At 46.4% G+C, this 19,318-nt stretch overlaps 1 protein-coding gene across 2 annotated transcripts in view; it reads right to left on the bottom strand.

Annotated features, from left to right (window-relative positions):
* Positions 1–1,971: 1,971 nt before the first annotated feature.
* ANXA2 (annexin A2) overlaps positions 1,972–19,318 on the bottom strand; it is a 44,239-nt gene continuing 26,892 nt past the window's right edge. For both annotated transcript variants that reach the window (XM_060151174.1, XM_060151178.1), the window contains exons 4-13: positions 18,321–18,415; positions 14,957–15,070; positions 11,550–11,640; positions 10,538–10,617; positions 8,650–8,709; positions 6,597–6,690; positions 5,907–6,002; positions 4,827–4,885; positions 3,581–3,703; positions 1,972–2,344 (exon numbers count right to left, since the gene is read on the bottom strand). In XM_060151174.1, coding sequence (XP_060007157.1) covers positions 2,285–2,344; positions 3,581–3,703; positions 4,827–4,885; positions 5,907–6,002; positions 6,597–6,690; positions 8,650–8,709; positions 10,538–10,617; positions 11,550–11,640; positions 14,957–15,070; positions 18,321–18,415 — 872 coding nt within the window. In that variant the 3' untranslated portion in view covers positions 1,972–2,284. The remainder of the gene's footprint in view (positions 2,345–3,580; positions 3,704–4,826; positions 4,886–5,906; positions 6,003–6,596; positions 6,691–8,649; positions 8,710–10,537; positions 10,618–11,549; positions 11,641–14,956; positions 15,071–18,320; positions 18,416–19,318) is intronic.

Raw genomic sequence — 19,318 nt, forward strand, 5'->3', positions numbered from 1 at the left:
CTCCGGGGGCCTTCCTTTCGCCAAGCTGCCTTTTGGGCGTTCCCTCACGCCTGCTGGAGGGTCCAGAGCTGCCAGACCAGTGGCCAGGCCACCCTGGGCAGGGCGAGAGCAGGAGCCTGCCCACACCCTGGCTGCCCAGCCCTGCCTTCTCTTTCCACCACCTTTCCCTCTGCTGCATGAAACGCATTGTGTGGTGGGAAGAAACAGCCTGAATGCTTCGTGATCTGAAACACCGCTCCCGACAGCCTCTGCTCAGCCCAATCAGTTTTGTTGTTTTCATGGCCGCGCCACGTGGTGTGCAGGATCTTAGCTCCCCAACCGGGGGTCGAACCTGTGCCCCCTGCATTGGGAGCACGGAGTCTCAACCACTGGACTGCCAGGGAAGTCGCAGAGCCCGACCACTTCTGAGGGCAACACCAGAATGTGCAGGGAGACAGAAATTCCCCGCTTCTTATGCAGTTCCTTGAACTCTGCCCCAAGCACGCGGAAAAGTATATTCTGGGATCGGAGGCACCACATCTAATATGCATAGGAAGAGACATTTGAGAAGACACACTATTTTTTGCCTAACTTGCATTTTAAAGAGTATCTCAGTGGCCTTGCGGGCACTTTGTGGGCCTAGTGACTGAAGAGCCCTGTTCCATCTGAGTTTCTACAGCAAGTCTGCCAAAGGTCAAAATAGCAAATCAATCGGTCCACAGATGTATATCTTTTGGTTATCGTGGTGCTGTTTTCATTGGATCTGAAGGCTGAAAGTGGGGCAGGTGTTCTCCATTCTCCAGGCTCCCCACTTCTGTCCAACCAGCCCATTTCACACCTGCATTTCCACTACCTGCCTAGTCCCTGCAGACCACTAAGCGCGCCCGACATCAGCCAGGTGTCAAGAATTAGTGACTGACACAGCACCCTTTACGAGGAGGAAATGTAGTGTAAGAATTTGGGGATAGTCATCAACACTGCCCCAGCCCTACCCCCAGCTTAGGGGAGGTACCTGTATGAGCAAGCCATCTGCAGGGTCCTGGGCTAGAAGCCAATGAACAGCACCTTCACCTTGTGAGCGGAGACAGGTACGTCAACACACACGCCTGCTTAGTACACAGTCTATCCATGGAAGGAAGGACCAGAAACCACGTGACTCTAGGAAGGCCCCCCTGGCTGGCTGGGAAGAGAGTGGGAGGGAGATGTAATTTTCACTGCACAGACTCTGTGTGATGTTTGAAATGTGAACCAGGTGTATGAATTACCTTTAATCAGAACCATAAGAATGCTCGTGGAGAGCTTCCTCCCAGATGTAACACTCCCCTTAGATATTAGGGCACGGCTCAGACATTTTCTTCTCTGGGTCATCTTTCTCAATCCTCCCAGGCAAAGCCAATCGCTTTCTTCTCTGTGTGCCCGTCCACTTTTGTTACACCGCTTGTACGAGGATGCTGTAGCTTGACTCTGACAGGTGAGCCCTCGAGGCTGGGGCAGGATGTTACTGATTTCTGTAATTCTTATGGGAATACTTGGAATATTTGCTAAATGGAGTCTACCACACCATCCTACCCTTTTCCCAGTTTGAGGCCCCTGCAGCTTGTTTCCACCTAACTTACCTGTATAAAGATGAGCAGATGAAGGGGTCATTCTGGGATTTTTCCCCCCATAGGTACTATCATCCCCTGTGCAATAGAACCTTCTATTATAATGAAAATGTACGCTGCCTGTGCTGTCCAATACGCTAGGTGCTAACCACACGTGGATACTGAGTATCTGAAATGTGGACAGACTGACTGAGGAATTGACCTTTTAATTATTTCGTTTAAATAAATTTAAATGTAAATAGCCGCATCTGGATAGCAGCTACTATATCGGACAGCTCCTTTCTAGAGCCTTCTTCCTCAAGGGGACAGCCTTACCGGCCCAACAATACAACCCTTAAGCACGTTTGATTTTGAAACAATTAAATTGAGAGCAAGGTCAACAAAGTACTTGTTCCTAAAGTAAAAATTCAGTTTATTCATCTGTTTACGACACAGTACTCAAAAGGCAAAGTGTTTCACATCATAGATTTCACTTCCAATTCCTCGGAATGTTCATTTCTTTTACTGTAAAGAGAGACTAGACCGGAAAGGCAGGCAATGCTTAGGCAACTAAACTAAGGATGGAGCAGGTGAGGTGGGCAGCACTAACGTCATCCTCCCAGGGATGGGCACAAGGGGGTTGTTAGCCACAAGCTGATTGTGTAGAATTGTTAGCTGGGAGCGCAGAGCAGCCGTCCTGGACCCTCGGGCCATTGAGGGCTTCAGTCATCCCCACCGCACAGGTACAGCAGCGCTTTCTGGTAGTCACCCTTGGTGTCTTGCTATAAGTGGCCAAGGAGAAAAAAGAAATTCAGGGTCAGGAGAAAGACCCACACTCTGCAGAAACACACAAGCAGGCCCACGGCACATGGAGCCTCTGTGGGACCTGCCCAGACACACCCAAACCATCAGAGGACCCTCAGGGATCGCGGCCCAGGGGAGATCATTGCCACAAGGGTAGAGAGAACACAGGGTCCTGGGGATTAACATGGTAAGTGACCAGAGGACAGAACCCAGTCTGCTCCTCCTGCACTGAGGTCCTGGAAACAGCACCTGTTTTCTCCCTGGCCCACATCCTTCCAGAGAAGACACGCGAGGCACCTTCCTGCCTGACTGTGTTGTTTCGTGGACTCTTAAGGTCACGTGGGAATAAGCTGATGAGTTAAGGAAATAATTACTGACTCTAAATCCTCCCTGAATTTTAAACATATGCCCTAGTAAACCTAGTTATAGCAAACCCAGCTCTAAATTCATCCCTGGTAACCACGGACACGACGTTGAAATTTTCAGGATCTTTCAGAAAGAGGGGTTTGCAACATCTGTCTGAATTAAACACAGTGGGAGGGACCACGGTGAAGGCAACTGCTTCTTATGTACGAACACTCTATCCCTCCAAAACAGGGACAGGCTAAATGGGGAGGGGAGAGATGGGAGTTCTGAGTGAGGAAATGTTGCCAGGCTTATCACAGAGGAGTTTCAAGACATGGAAATATAATAAAACGTAGATTAAATTGATCTAAGTCTTTTCAGGACGTCAGCAAGTCCTGCAGGATCACTGTCATGAGCACCAACTGTCACTGCAGAATATGTGTGGGAAATATGAAATATTTGCCTGATTCTGTAAGATGCCAGGACAAATCCTAATAGCAGTTTCAAAATAAATCCCTGATATTTGATGACTAGCATCTCTTCCCCGGGGAGTTAGAAAACAGAAAACCGCCATTCTGCCATTGTTCTTTTTTTTTTTTTTTTTTTTTTTGTGGTACGCGGGCCTCTCACTGCTGTGGCCTCTTCCGTTGCGGAGCACAGGCTCCGGACGCGCAGGCTGAGCGGCCATGGCTCACGGGCCCAGCCGCTCCGCGGCATGTGGGATCTTCCCGGACCGGGGCACGAACCCGTGTCCCCTGCATCGGCAGGCGGACTCTCAACCACTGCGCCACCAGGGAAGCCCTCTGCCATTGTTCTGACAGGCACCTGCCCAGGACTCCCAGCCCTCTGATGGTCAGGTGGGGCCTTACCTGAATGTAATAGTACAGGGACTTGCCGTACTTTTTCTTGAATTCACATCTGATTTTCAACATGTCCACTTCACTGCGGGAGATCATGATTCTAATCAGGACCTTATCGCGAGTGCCCTTGCCCTGAAAGTCAAATTTACGTTCCGAGTTATAATTCGCTGACAATGTTAATCATTAAAAAAGAGTCTAGTGAGTTCTCCTGCGCATGGAACTCATTTGGGTTCCTGATGCCACCCTCTAAGAGACTGCAAAGATAACCGCAAAACTGCTCCCTTAAGAACAATGAGCGCCTTGGAATTCCAAACACACCAGCATGAAATCGGCACAAAGCCCCCATGCTGTACATTCAGTAAACGTGAACTGAGCGCTAACCACTGCAAGGCTCAGGTCAGGAAGTGCGCGAGTTTACGTACGTAACACAAAGCTCCTGGCTCTCGGGGGCTTAGAGAGCACATGCTACCACGCTCACCGTGGCTCTATGCCATTTTGAATGGTACAAGCAAAAAGGACCACTAAAGTTTACATCCAGAACCTCAGAGCAGAGAACGGGCCATACTTGACATGGAACCTGAGGGGAGACGGGAGAGAGGCAGTGTGGACAAGGGGATGACCCAGGAAGAGGCGGCAAGGGCCTGGAAGCCATGAGGCACAAGGCACATCTAAGGCGTGGAAAAGGGGATGCAACTGTGGGAAGAGACAGTCCATTTAAGGGAAAAGTGCAGGGCTGGCTTTGGAGTCAGAAAGACCCAAGTTCAAGTTGGGCTATGTAACCTCAAGCAAGCTGAAGCTTTCCAAGCTCCATTCTCCTCATCTAGAAAGAAGATAGTCACACAAGCCTCACAGGTGTTTTGGTAATGATTTAAGATAAAGTAAGTCGCACAATGCCTACTGCCTAGTGGTTGCTTAAGAACCTCTTTTCCTTGTCTGTCCTTACTCTGGGGTACCGGGAGGGAATCACTGAGAAATCTGAACAGGAATCTGACATGATCACCATCTAGCCTTTTCTCTCTCCCATGGCACTTTGCTTTCTACCTGTACACAAACACGTGTTCAAGTAGTTGGGAGAAACAGAAGACAGATTGGTGGTTTTCTCACCTGTCACATAAAAGCAGAGCTGACTAGTGTGTTCCTGCACCTAGACAGTGGGGTCCCTTCCTCCATCCACTAGTCAGGAGCTTTAGTCTGGGGCACAAAGGAAGAAAAAGCCTAGTGTGGAAACATGGACCTCTTGGCCAGTCGCCCTTACCTTCATGGAGTCGTACAGTCTGTCAGCAAAATACAGGGGCTTGTTCTGAATGCACTGCACTGTGGAGAGAAGAAAAGGGTCAGTAACTCCTCTCTCCTCCACCAGTAGGGGGCGAAGCCCTGACCTGGGGCACCACCAGATGACCAGACGTAACAGGAATGGGCTCTGCAAAATGGGAAACGCTCAGGGAAAACCAGGAATCCTCTGAATCAGCCAGCTGTGCTTTTTTTAAAAAAATAAATTTATATATTATTTATTTTTGGCTGCGCTGGGTCTTTATTGCTGCAGGCGGGCTTCCTCTAGTTGCGGCGAGCGGGGGCCACTCTTCATTGTGGTGCGCGGGCTTCTCATTGTGGTGGCTTCTCTTGTTGGGGAGCACAGGCTTTAGGCCCACGGGCTTCAGTAGTGGTGGTGCATGGGCTTAGTTGCTCCGCGGCACGTGGGATCTTCCCGTACCAGGGCTCGAACCCATGTCCCCTGCATTGGCAGACGGATTCTTAGCCACTGTGCCACCAGGGAAGTCCCCCAACTGTGCTCTTAAACCAGGGGACTCTGAGCAATGCAGAAACCCAAATGGATGTGTGAGTTCCCCCAATGGAGAGAGCCCTTTCTCTGGTTATCTTTTTTTTTTTTTTTTTTTTTGTGGTACAGGGGCCTCTCACTGTTGTGGCCTCTCCCGTTGCGGAGCACAGGCTCCGGACGCGCAGGCTGAGCGGCCATGGCTCACAGGCCCAGCCGCTCCGCGGCATGTGGGATTTTCCCGGACCGGGGCACGAACCCGTGGTCCCCTGCATCGGCAGGCGGACTCTCAACCACTGCGCCACCAGGGAAGCCCTCTCTGGTTATCTTATTCCTCCTGGGCAACGCTCCATTCTACCAACGTAAGCCCTTTTTCAGTTCCGTGTCTTAAATTCATACAGTGAAGATTATGAAACTACCCAAATCATGTAAAGAAGCCATGTCTCATGTCTCCCAAAGCCACTTGAATTAACAGGATGGCCATTTGTTACTTCTGCTTCAGCACAGCTAGCTGACCGAAAGCTGATGTCCACTAGGGATGGGGGGGCCACACCTGCTTACCCAGGTTCAGGAAAGCGTTTTCCAGGTCTCCTTTAACCTCCATCTTGATGCTCTCCAGCATGTCATAAGGGCTGTAGCTCTTGTACCTTTCAAATACTAAAGAAAAGCAACAGATAAGTATTATAACAGAGCTACTAGTCAAAGCTATCAATGGTTACCCACACGGTTATGCATCACACACACACACACACACACACACACAGATGATGATAATCATAGCGTCCTAGAGGGTTAGGGACTGCCATGCAGACCAGAGCTGACACTGTACCAGGTGCCCCGGGACAGCCGTACCGTGCACCTGTCCTGAATGACACTGCCCCAGCCACATGTTTTGACCATCTTCATCTCTCCGGCGTGGAACCCACTTTCTCTGGGCCACGAGAAACAGTACATAGCACCCAACTAAGTCCATTACTTCAACAGATACAGCAAGATAAAAGGATCCAGACGAGAAGAGGCAGCACAACAAAGCACCAAACAGAGGGATTTAGGGGAAAAAAACGATCCAAAATGGGAAAGAAGGATGAATGGACTTGGTGAGGAAAAATGGGTGAGATGAGAGGGTACAAAGCGGGGAGTGTACTCTCTTCTGGCAGACCCGAGCCCCAACACAGACACCCAGCTGGCCCACTGGAGAGGGCCCTCCGGTTTGGCCCTGGTGCTCTAAGACCTCCCCAGCACAGCACTCACCTTTCTGGAGGTGGCACACACTCCGCTCGGTCATGATGCTGATCCACTTGGGAACATCAGTTCCTTTCCTCTTCACGCCAGCGTCGTAGAGTTCCTACGAGCACAACCGACCACGAAAGTTAATTCCACAGTCCAGAGCAAGGTCATTAAAAACCCGTCACGCACAAAACCCCAAAACCTATACATTCAGAACGCCAAAATGAGAAAGGACGATTGCACTGCAGACACAGGAAAAATGTGCTGTTTAGGTCAAAAGTCTTAAGAGCAGTCTTCCTGAAGCACAGACATACAGCATGACAGGAGGTTGTTCGTGAGGGTGATGCTGTAGAAATCTCCTTCCCTGAACACCGAAGGGATGACCAAGAACCTCTACTCATATACGGAAGGACAAGCCAATGCTCATTGGCACACCCAGCTCTCCTCCATTTGGCACGTTCAATAGCACATCAACTACTGGTCATCTACTGAAGACAGCTACAAGTCACATACCCACCCCCAGAATTCCTAGAGACTCCGGAAATGACGGAGCTGAAAACAAAAAAAAAGCTGGTCCAATCACATTTTCAGTTTCTGGAAAATTTAGGGGCTATAAGTGACACTAAGAATGGCAGGGAAGGAGGGAGAAAGGCTTATGCAAGAGCTGATACTTATTCAGTGACCATCCACTATCTGGGAGCTGCAAAACCCTTTTCTAGGGACTTCCCTGATGGCGCAGCGGTTAAGAATCCGCCTGCCAATGCAGGGGACATGGGTTCGAGCCCTAGTCCGGGAAGATCCCACATGCTGTGGAGCAACTAAGCCCGTGCGCCACAACTACTGAGCCTGCGCTCTAGAGCCCGGGAGCCACAAGTACTGAAGCCCGCGCGCCTAGAGACGATGTTCCGCAACAACAGAAGGCCCTGCTCACCGCAACTAGAGAAAGCCCACAGTAAAGAAGTAAAGAAGACCCAACGCAGCCAAAAATAAATAAACAAATAAATTTAATAAAAAATAAATTAAAAAAACCCTTTTCTACCTCCTGCTAAGTGGGCTATGTGAAATATACTGAATTTTAAAACTAAAACGGATTAAAATTGATTTTGTTCTTCAGCTCTTATGAAATACTTTGAGACAGCTGTCGACCGTCTGGGAAAGGCATGTAGTTCACAGTGATCTGAATCAGCTTCACAAATAGTTCTGGATGATTATGGAATGAGAACCAGCAGTTCTATTCAGCCAGAAAAGAAGGAAGGGCCTCTGCCTCTCTCACCTCTTCCCCCACCACCAAGGGCAGTAAGCCTTCCTATCCCCGCCTGTGCCTCTACCATCTCCTCCCACTGTTCTGTGCTGTGAATTCTATTAGTGTGTGTTTGCAGCAAATGCCCACCAGTGTGAACACCAGCATCACACCCTGCAGAAACAAGCAAAGCCTAAATGAGCAAATGTGAGTCAGAAATTGACCTGTAACTGACACCAGCATTATGAGGGTATATCCCCTTATAACCACAGCTTCCAGAAAGTGAAAACGAAGCCCACAAATTCTTTGACCTTCCTCCCTTCCAAACGTGGAGCCTACTTCCCCTCCCACTGACTGGAAGCTAGACCTAGTGACTCGCCTCTAATGAACAGAGCGCGACAGAAGTGACAGTGTGTGTGACTCTTGAGATTACACCATAAAAGGCACCTGGCTTCCTCCTGGCTGTGTCTCTTGGATCACTCACTCTGGGGAGAGCCAGCTGCCATCTGTGAGGACACTCAAGCAACCCCTTCGAGAGGCCCACGTGGAAAAAGAGTAAGGCCTCCTGCCAACAGTCACATGGGTGGGGGACTACTACATCCTCCTGAAGCTGTCAGGCCCTCAGATGACGCAGCCCTGGTCCACACTTGGTCTCCAACCTCAGGAGAAGTCCTGAGCCACTTCCCGGTTCCTGACCCACAGAAACTGAGAGATAATAAATGCTTGTTGTTCTAAGCCACTGAGTTTGAGGTAATTTGTTATGCAGGATGGATAACTATACCCACTATCCAGAGACTAGGAAACAAAACCCCGAACACCAAGAAGCTTGGCACTGACCCGGGCATCTTGGTCAATCAGTTCATAATCAATGACGGAGCCATCCTCTGCTCTTCGACCCTACAGGAAAAAAAAAAAAAAAATTAAGAACATCAAATGTATTTCTTTGTACATTTTAAAACTGAAAATGTTAGTTTCTCCCCAACTCATGTAAGCCACTATTTACTGAATAAACACCCTCTTGAAATTTTTCTTCACTTAAAAGTCTAGGTTAGGGCTTCCCTGGTGGCTCAGTGGTTGGGAGTCCGCCTGCCGATGCAGGGGACACAGGTTCATGCCCCGGTCCGGGAGGATCCCACATGCCGCGGAGCGGCTGGGCCCATGGGCCATGGCTGCTGAGCCTGCGTGTCCGGAGCCTGTGCTCCGCAACGGGAGAGGCCACAACAGTGAGAGGCCCGCGTACCGCCAAAAAAAAAAAAAAAGTCTAGGTTAAAAACAAAAAGTCTAGGTAAGACCAAGGATTGTTACAATAATTGAGGCAGTGAAGTGGGGGCTATACCCTCTTGTTACCCAGTTCTGGGCTAAGCACCTTACAGAATCTACCCTCCTCCCCCTAAAAAAGGTAATGATATTTAGCTCCTTCCTTCAGAGAGTTCACAGCCCAGATGGAGAAATACGCATGGAATAAATGGTAAAACAACACAGTATCTGTGGCTCTAAGTAGACGTGAAATGCAAAAGAAGGCAGAAATCTGTCAGGCAGAATCGTCAGCAAAGTCTGTGGACAATGGGGTACAGCTGAGGCAAAGCGCAAAGGCTCCATCAGATGAGGCTGGCAATGGGAAGCAGGAGAAGCCATTCCGCACAAGAGGAGCGGCACAGGGGAGTGACGTGCGCCCAGCCGAGGAGAAGGTGAGCGGGAGGGAAGCCTAGCGAGGAGGACTAAGTTAGGGAGGGCCAGCGGACAGAAGACACTTAAAGGCAGTTGAGAGTTTGGATTTGATGCAGCAGAAATGTCTGTTGATCGGGAGCTTGGTGCAAGTGGATTTCAAAAAGATGGGTGGGGGCTTCCCTGGTGGCACAGTGGTTGAGAGTCCGCCTGCCGATGCAGCGGACACGGGTTCGTGCCCCGGTCCGGGAAGATCCCACATGCCACGGAGCGGCCGGGCCCGTGAGCCATGGCCGCTGGGCCTGCGCGTCTGGAGCCTGTTGCTCCGCAACGGGAGAGGCCACAACAGTGAGAGGCCCGCGTACCGCAAAAAAAAAAAAAAGAAAAAAGATGGGTGGGTGGCGGTATGCAGGGCACGTGGTAGAGAAGAGAGCTGGGGAGGGGAGTACGGAGCTGTTATGGTGACGGAGAGGTGCGTGGGCAGGACACAGCATGTCCATCGACCATTTGCCATCAGGGTTTCCAGGGGAAAATTCCTCTTCCCTCGCCCAGCTAATACACATTAAACTGCACTCGGGTCAGAACTCAGACTAAGGAAGGAAATGCCTTTCATCCACATTAATGTGTTCACATTAGCGAACAAGCAAAGACCTCTCCAGGGAAACCACTACCTGGGCAAACCGTCTCTTAAGAAATGAAAGCAAGTGAAAGAAACAAGAGGGTCACTTGCCACTGGGTCCTATGTGACCACAGATAGGGGCAAAATGACCTTCCCCGAGTCACAGTGAGGGCTGGCATGTAAATCCAGGCCAGGAGCTGAGAGCCGCTTCTTCCTCCTCTGGCCCCAAAGTCCACCTGACCATACGGTTTTGCAGGATAAGAAATCCTATTATACAAAAATGACAACTCTGCAGTGACGGTGCAAACCCACTGTCGAAAATGCAGCTGGAATTTCTGATGCAGGCACAGAGGATTGAGTTAATTCGTTCCCAGGTATAAAATGAGGCACGCAACTTGCCTTGGGAGGAAGCAAGGACAAAGAAATAAACTGGAAACCAACCTTCGAGAGGGCGACCATCAGCTTGCGGAAGTCACCAGACGTGTCAGAAACGATATCCTTCTCCAGATCGGTCTTGTACACTTGGAAAACAAAACATATCTGGTTTGATGCTTCCTGCCTGTGCAGCCAGCCAGCCACCCGTCCCACTTATCCCCTGCCCACTAAGCCTCTAAAAAGCAAAACAGCTGTGGCAGCATGGAGGTACCCATCCAAAGGAGGTGGACTCTCTGGAATGATCTTTACCCTCATAAAATCAGAACCAGTGCTATTATCAGTGACAAGGGACACGCAGAGCAGGATCAGACCAGGGATCTTCAAGCTCACCTTTGATCAGTGACTTCCTGGGTAGCTGAAATACTGGTTCTCAAACTTCTTGACTCTACTTATTTGGATCATTAAAAAATGTGGAGGACTACACACACACACACGTACACAACTGCGGTTTATTATCTACTGATCGAGAAAATGCACAATGGCAAAAACTAGTAAGAATTAAAGAGTACTTTTCAATGAATTTGTACTTTATTATTCAAAATAGCATCTCTGTTTAAATGTAGTGGTACCACATACACACGTAAGCTGCATCATTTACTCCACCCGGGTCTCCTACACTGCTTGGTGCACAAAGGTCCATGCGCCTCTTTTAACAGTGATCCACACAGTCAAGAGCTGGGAACCTCCTCAGCAGAAACTGGACAGCACCCATTCCAAGAAATCCACGTAAAATACTTTCTACTTCTCCCCACCAGATCTCTTTTTTCTTTGTTTTCTCTGCTTTCGCTCCTGTATATCCTTTTGTATTAGTTCTAGGGGAGCGTCATCATCAAAAGCCAGGCCATCAGGAGATGGAGGAGAGGGACCTGGAACAGAGCAGACCCCTGGACGGTCCAGGTGGCAAGCATTTCTCCACAAGTAATCCAGGCACCCTATCCTGAACACCAGCCCCGCAGGCCAGGATGGGGGTCACAGAAACAGGGCTGAGAGGGTGCACCACAGAACTGGGGCTACTCACTTTCCTTGTAGACTCTGTTGATTTCCTGCAGCTCCTGGTTGGTTCTCGAGCAGATGATCTCAATGAGGGAGTCCTCATCGGTCCCCAGCCCCTGCGAACCAGGCATTGCAGACATCAGCAGAGAAAACCCTCCAGGCCATTAGCCCACTTCCCTGATCTCAGTCAGGTAAACTACACACACAGACGGGGTATGTAGCACGCCCCTTCCTGCATTCCTCCTGAGGGATCTGTACTGCATTCCTCAGCACAAGGTAAAGTTATATTCTATTCCTTTAAAATACTGCTTCATCAACGGGCTTCCCTGGTGGCGCAGTGGTTGAGAGTCCGCCTGCCGATGCAGGGGACGCGGGTTCGTGCCCCGGTCTGGGAGGATCCCGCATGCCGTGCAGTGGCTGGGCCCGTGAGCCATGGCTGCTGAGCCTGTGCGTCCAGAGCCTGTGCTCCGCAACGGGAGAGGCCACAACAGCGAGAGGCCCGCGTACCGCCAAAAAAAAAAAAAAAAAAAAAAGCTTCATCAAAATAAAAGATGGTTTAATTGACATGTTTTTTTTAGCTCAACTACATTAAAAAAATTTTTTTCCACTATATATAAACATGTAGTGAAATGGGAAGAGACAGCAATGGAATACACCAAAATATTAAAAGTGGTTGCCTTTTGGCGATGGGTTTATAAACTGAATAACTTTATCGTCTCCCTATGTTTCTTTATTTTTCAACTTCTCTAATAATCGGCCATTACTTTAATAGATGAAAAATAATTTTCTTTATTGTACAATTCTGCTCAGAAATTTAAAACAAAGGAACACAGAGATTTTATGCTGCCATGTGCAGCCAGCATCATTAGATTGGAGTAAGTCTTTTACGAGGGAAAGGTATAGATAAGATAAATTTTTTAGCTTTACCTCTTTGAAATGTAAAATTGGGTTAGTGTTAAAAATTTCATTCTTGTACTTCCATTTTTGCTCGAGTGCGATGCACTCTTCGGGCATTTTAGAGAAGCAAAAGGAAATAATGAAGCGCCAGGTAAACCCAGACACCAACATTTTAGGAAGGAGGAAGAATTTGATGGGTGATCTATTCAAATTTAATACATACACTTCAGAGCTGCCAGGCCAGAGAGCTTGAAAGGACCCAATGAAACTTGTATTTCAAAGCTGGCTTCATGATCAAAGTCAAGATTTAATAATCAGGATTCTCTAATACTTGCCTTTCCGAGTATGGAAATATCACTTTGAACTAAGTAGAATGACAACTGTTTAAAATGTAAATCAATTATGAGGTGTTAATACAATAAGAAACTTACTTATCCACATGAAAAGTGTGTCAGCGATTAATTAAACTTATTAGAGTTTATATGCCCCTAAAACAGTGGTTTATAGAAGCTAAGCCTCAGGTGAATAGTTAATTTTGAATTTTATTCCTCATCTAATCTGAGCCAAGGCCTCTTCCTCCCAGAGTTTTTAATCATGATTTGTAGAGGTGCTGGCAAAGCCAAAATTTCTTCCCTTCTTAGCCAAAGGTCTACACAACATTCTATACAGATATTATAAAGAGATGACCAAGCATCTTCAAATATTTTAGGGGGCAGTTTTTCAATCTCAAGGATATGTAATAGAGTCTAAAAATAACTCATGCATTGGAAGAAATGCTATATCCTGACACTGTTGAAACGTAGAACAGGTATAGCAATAGAAGATTTGTTTTCTTTCATCACTGATATACCCATGTTAATATCAGAGAATTCTAATAGCATTTTTTCCTCTATATTTAAAGGTGACCTTGGCGATTTCAAACTTGGCCCAGGCTCTCCACAGACTGTCCACAGTTCCCATCACAAGGGCAACGTCTACTGTAACATACGGCAGATATTGCCACTGGTATTGCCAGAAGTCAAAACAGATTTTTTTTAAAGCATAGTTCAGTTCATGTCACTCCAAGCTTTATGGATTTCAGAAGGGTACTCAGCTGTGATAGCTAATGGAAGAGCTGGCCCAAGGTCAAAGATCTAGCAGTCAAAGCACCTTTCATTGGGCCCAATTACATAGATTACAATGGTGATTGACAGCTCAAGCAGGTCTGTTTCAAGTCACTAATACCTAGTAACAGATACTTATAAAATTGCACAAATCACAACTAAATGAATTCTTGGCAAAAATAAGATAAACTGATCTGAAGTGATGATGGTCAGAAGAAACCTAGCAGAGGCCAGCTCATCCATGGTTCCAAAGGTCCCAAGACTGAGTGTTTTCAGTGTTCTTTTTATTAAACAGGATCATTAAGTGTTGTTGACATTTTATCATTCTGTCCAATATAGTCTACTTAGAAAACTCAGAGCAAGTCTGCTCAAATAAACTGAGCACAGCTTGGGCCAAGCTGGAAAACTGATTTCAGAGCACATCTTTCAGCAGCCCTGAGCTATCAACTTCTGGGCCCTGGAAATACCCAGTGGGAAGCTGCCTCCCTCTCGAGGTGCTCTGTGGGGGAAGGAATGACAACTGAACTGTGACATTAGCTGGTGACTGACTTACAGCTCCGTCTCTCCATAATTCAGAAATGGTGGCATCACAGAAAATGCACTCGGACTTAGAATAAAAAATCAGAACTACAGCTTTCCCTCCACTCTGAGGCTTTACCCACTTTTACCAGCAGAGGGCAGTGTCAGATTACTCAAAGTATTGCAGGCACACTTACGAAAAGGGTTCTGTGCTTTGCCATTAAACATGCATTTATGTTTATATATCTATTCCATTTATATAATACTCGATGTTTTAGGTACACACAAAATTCAGGGGAACTTACAACCTGGAATTTTTACTATCTAATTTAACCTAAAAAATCCATGTTCAAAATAACTTTGCAAAATACAAACAAAAGACAGTAGCATGTGCCTTGATACTTTGAACAAAACACAGGAACCATTCACGAGCTGAAATCACCCTTTATGTGCACTGTGATGCTCTGATTTTGCCCAAAATTTGAATCAAACAATGGGACCAGCAAGGAGGTCAGAAGAGACGACCAAAACGGCATACGCAGATTTTTGTTAAGCTTCACTTAACAAAAGCTATGAGTTTTACTTTTGCCTTAATATCATAACAAATCTTTTTTAAAGAGGAAGTGTAATCAAGGAAGTAGTTTTTCCAAATGGTATTCCAATTGCCCAGGTGCCAAGCAGTAGCAGCTGGTAACTGACTTCTCTGCATCATGAAATTTCTTTACAGTCTTAAAAAAAGTAATTGAAATATTTTTGGTACAAATCCTGAGCCTTATAGCTTCAGTTCATTCCCCAAAAATGATTCCAAATGAGAATTCAACATAACTGAAAATCACCTAATTACACTCAGGAAGCTGTAATTCACAAATATTAATGGCGGATTTGACAGAGATTGCATCTCACACGTGTTTACCTTCATGGAGGCTTTCAGCTCAGAAGCGTCATACTGAGCAGGTGTTTTCAATAGGCCCAAAATCACTGTCTCCAGGTGGCCGAACAAGGCTGACTTCAGTGCTGATGCAAGTTCCTTCAGAAACACAGGCAACAACATGGAAAACTTGGTTGGTAACCAATATTCCCTTTAAAACTAGTAAGACAAAAATAGAGGCATGTGGGGGCTTCCCTGCTGGCGCAGTGGTCCAGAGTCCGCCTGCCGATGCAGCGGACACGGGTTCGTGCCCCGGTCTGGGAAGATCCCACATGCCGCGGAGCGGCTGGGCCTGTGAGCCATGGCCGCTGAGCCTGCGCATCCGGAGCCTGTGCTCCGCAACGGGAGAGGCCACAACAGTGGCCCGCGTACCGCAAAAAAAAAAAAAAAATAGAGGCATGTGTTTGTAAAGCAGGTTGTGATTCTTTTGACAACTCTGGGGTGTTCGGTCAAAGTATCCTTCAACCGCATTCCCTTTGGCAGACCCAAAGGTCAGAAGTGGAAAGATCAGATTTTCCGCCGGTAAAATCCCCTAAAATCCAAGCTGATTTTGCCCTCTCGTCCAGTCAGTAAAAGGAAACCAGAGCAGCATGCAATGCCTCAGAAAGCTATGCGTGAATGCAGTTTACAATATGCTTACACTCGCACGTGGTAACAGCCTATTTAAGACAGGGCACTTTCTAGGGTCAAGGCCCCTGCTAAGGAGGAGGTGATCAAAGTGGGGAGCCTCCAAGGAAGCAGAACCCTTGTGGCCTGCTGGTATCCTCCTGTGAAGGTTTTGTGCAGCTGTGCAGAGGTCGCTCCAGAAAGTCTCCAGGTGGAACCAGAGGCCCCCACTTGGCTAGAAGTGATCTCATGAAGCTTTCCTATGCAAGACACTTCACCTAAGACTGAGAGAACCTCTATTTTCCATACCAAACTGGAACGGTATTATCAAGATGGTGGGGACTAACGCCCTCCCCATTCACCGCTGGGCTTCCCTGCTATGTATTGTTTCTTAAAGGTTCCCACCGTTACCATTAAAATCCACTGACAGATTTCAAGTCAGAGGCCTGAGTCAGCACCCACATAGGCAGACAGATATCCCAATTCGATGTGGCTTTGACAGATGCTTCCTCGGGGATTAGATTTCCTACAAATCATGGGCACTGAGTGATGGCTGAACTCTCCTGTTATAATTATTTTTTTTCTTTCTTTTCACTTTTTCCCCCCCTCTTCTCTCTTCCTCTCCTGCTTTCCAGCAGCACCCATGGCATCTACGATGTTTAGCCCCTAGAGGCGTGTGCAGGCTCTAAGAGGTGTGGGCAGCCTGCTTCAGAGAGAATCTTCTCAAATCATTCACAGATGTCGAGGACTGAGATGGGTCTTAGAAATCATCTGGCCCAACCCTTTCATCACCTACTTTCTCCTGCTTCCTGAAGTCCTAGTAACACATAGCACTTAGCAGAGAACTTTAGAAAGCTACACCTTCCAATTATAGCACCAATTTTCCGGCGTGGAACTCTGAGGTTAGGTAATTCCAAACTTAGCCTACCCTGACACTCCCCTCTACCCATTCTCTGTTCAGACTTCAAATAGCATTTGGGCACCTACCGACTTCTTCCACTTCTATAATAAACTCCTTATGGGCAGCCAACTTCCTGCTTCTCATAATGTCAAGCACAGGGCTTTCTTTGCACTTAGCAAAGAATATTTGTCCAGATATGTTTGACAAATAAAATATGACCATTCCTTCTACGGAGAAACCTGGCATCTGCTTGAACATGAAAGAAATATAACATTGATCCTCTGTCCCAGTTCCTGTCCACTTCTACTAGCTGTACCCATGCTGTTCAAGCCCCTCACCTAGGCAGCCTCGGTCCCTATTGTTAAAGTACAATACAGGGCCTTCTCCTTTATTATGCAAACAATAAGGTTCTGCTTTCAGGATTTCCTTCAGAAAGTATCTCCATTATTTTACGTATCTTTCTTAAAATGTGATAATTCTCCTTAGCCCAGGGTTAAGAGGTATCAAGAATCATAGGATAGTGAGTTGTCCCCAGCCCACCATGAAGCCTGTGAGGTCACCAAACCCATCATGATTCTGTAACATCATCCCTCCAACAGGGTATGTGAGAGCTTTGTCCTCCATACATCTCATCTGAAATCGAAATCCGGGCTTCTATATTTCTATGTACACTTATGTGTCCACACCCAAGTGTGTTCCAAGACCACATTCTGTAAGTGACAGCTGAAGGAGCAATTACAGGCATATTGTCCAAAGAGGTGGGCCTTCTGCTCCAACTGGAACTCAGCTCTACCAGCTCACAGATCCTTTTGGGAAAGTGGAGAAATAAACACTCCCTTCCATGCCTCACTGTAGTAGATTAATGTCAGTCTAGCTGGAAGAAAAATTTTAATGCATATGAGAGGAAACAAGCTGCATGCTTTCCTATTTATGTCCTTTCCAACTGTTTTGAGAGGTGGGAGAGGGAGATATAGCAGGGTGTGACCTGCAACTTCCTGGACCCTGGTGGTCATGTCAACTCCAAGTGCAGAAATGTCTCTTCTAGACTCCTTCCAGCTCACCTCCACTGTGACTACGAGTGAAAGCCATAAGTCAAGCGGGAGCTGCAGGAAGCCATGCTTACTGCACCGTCCAAGAATAAATCGAAAGCTTTTAATAGCAAGAAGTTAAAAATAAAGCAGCCTGTCTGTAAAAATAAATTTCCTAACACTGCGACAAAATAAAGGATGAACAAGTGCTGGGCTGTTCCTTAACCACTCGTGGATGAGCAAGGGAAAAAGGCACACAAGACCCTTTAAATAGTGAGAGCATGGCAAGGTGAAGACAGCCTAGAGACCAAATGAGCTACTAAACTAAACCTGGCGGTTGCAAAGATCTTAGGAATTCAACTGTATTTTTTTAAGAATGAGAGGAATGTGTCAGGATCAATACTCAAATGGAGGCTAGTGTCCCAAGATTAAATTTAAAACATTTTATCAAGAACCAGCAGAAGTCATAAAGATGAAATGAGTGGCCACATGTAGAGAACGGCATACCTGGCACAAAGGTTACCACTCAATAAATGATACCTGTTGTTTTCCCCATCCTTTCTATTTCCGGAACTGCTCCCTTTACACCCTCTGGGGTGGAAGAGGGTGTGGTCTTTATGCTTAAGCTCCAAACACCCCAGGGGACACGTATATGTGAGTTGTGACTCTTACAGGATGTAAGGGGAAAACCTTGGATCTCCTAGGGTTCCAGGAGGCACTTGCTGGGAAGAGCCAGAATTCACAAAAAGAAAAAGCAATGGCTGAGGAACTGAAATTCAACATGGAATGCCCTCCATCCCTGAACCTGCTGTACCTTTTTGGTCCTTCTCTGGTAGGCGAAAGCAATATCCTGTCTCTGTGCATTGCTGCGGTTGGTCAAAATGTTGACGATGGTGACCTCATCCACACCTATGAAGACACAAGCAGGGAGTAGTTACTCAACCATATGCTCTAGTTCTCTGGGCTTACACAGAAGGTTTTAAGCACTTTTTCAACCTGAAATGTATATATTAGTCCCTAAAGTGAAACGCCAAGACATTAAGATGGTTTCTTTCTTTTTGTCAGCACCCTCCACCCAACATGTATACCCTCTTTTCTGTTTTTCCTAACAGCCTCAAACCTCAAGTCTAAATGGACCTTTTTAAGTATCTGTATTAAAAAACCAAAACTAACAAAAAAAAAAACTATTTCATTCATAAATTGGGTTTCTGGACTCAACAGTAGGAGGTGCATTTGTGGGGCTTTGGCAGTCACAGGGAACAACAAAGATTTAGAAAGATTTTAAATGAAGGTCCCCGAATTACCATTTAACTGAGGTTTTAATAGACAGTAACCGCGACCTGAATTAATAGAGACAATTATTTATATTTATGGCAGGATTATGGCTATATAAGCAGCTAGGTACAATTTCTATAATTATATAAAATGTCATGACAAATGAGTCAGATTTAATATGGCAGTTGTATTTTAATAGCATAATTGATTAATACAATCCTACTTACTGAAGACTAAATTGTTTTGTAAGGAAAATAAATGTTCCACTGTTTTTAATATTCAATAGGCAATTTTAATAATCAATTTTGTAACTTTATTAAAAAGAATAATGTTTTAATCTAAATCTAAACTGGGAGTTTTGAAGTACCACTGAAATATTTTAATTGGAACATGTGTATTTACAAAGATAAGCAACGCCTTCTGGTATCTGAAAGTTTCCAATTTTATATCAGAAATACTCTTAACATGCCATTTAACTTAAGGAAGGACTATTTTAAGAATTCAGAAAGTGAAAGGTCTCTCTCCTGACTGATTATG

The sequence above is a fragment of the Lagenorhynchus albirostris genome, chromosome 1 (assembly GCF_949774975.1).
Source record: "Lagenorhynchus albirostris chromosome 1, mLagAlb1.1, whole genome shotgun sequence".
Taxonomy (NCBI): Eukaryota; Metazoa; Chordata; class Mammalia; order Artiodactyla; family Delphinidae; genus Lagenorhynchus; species Lagenorhynchus albirostris.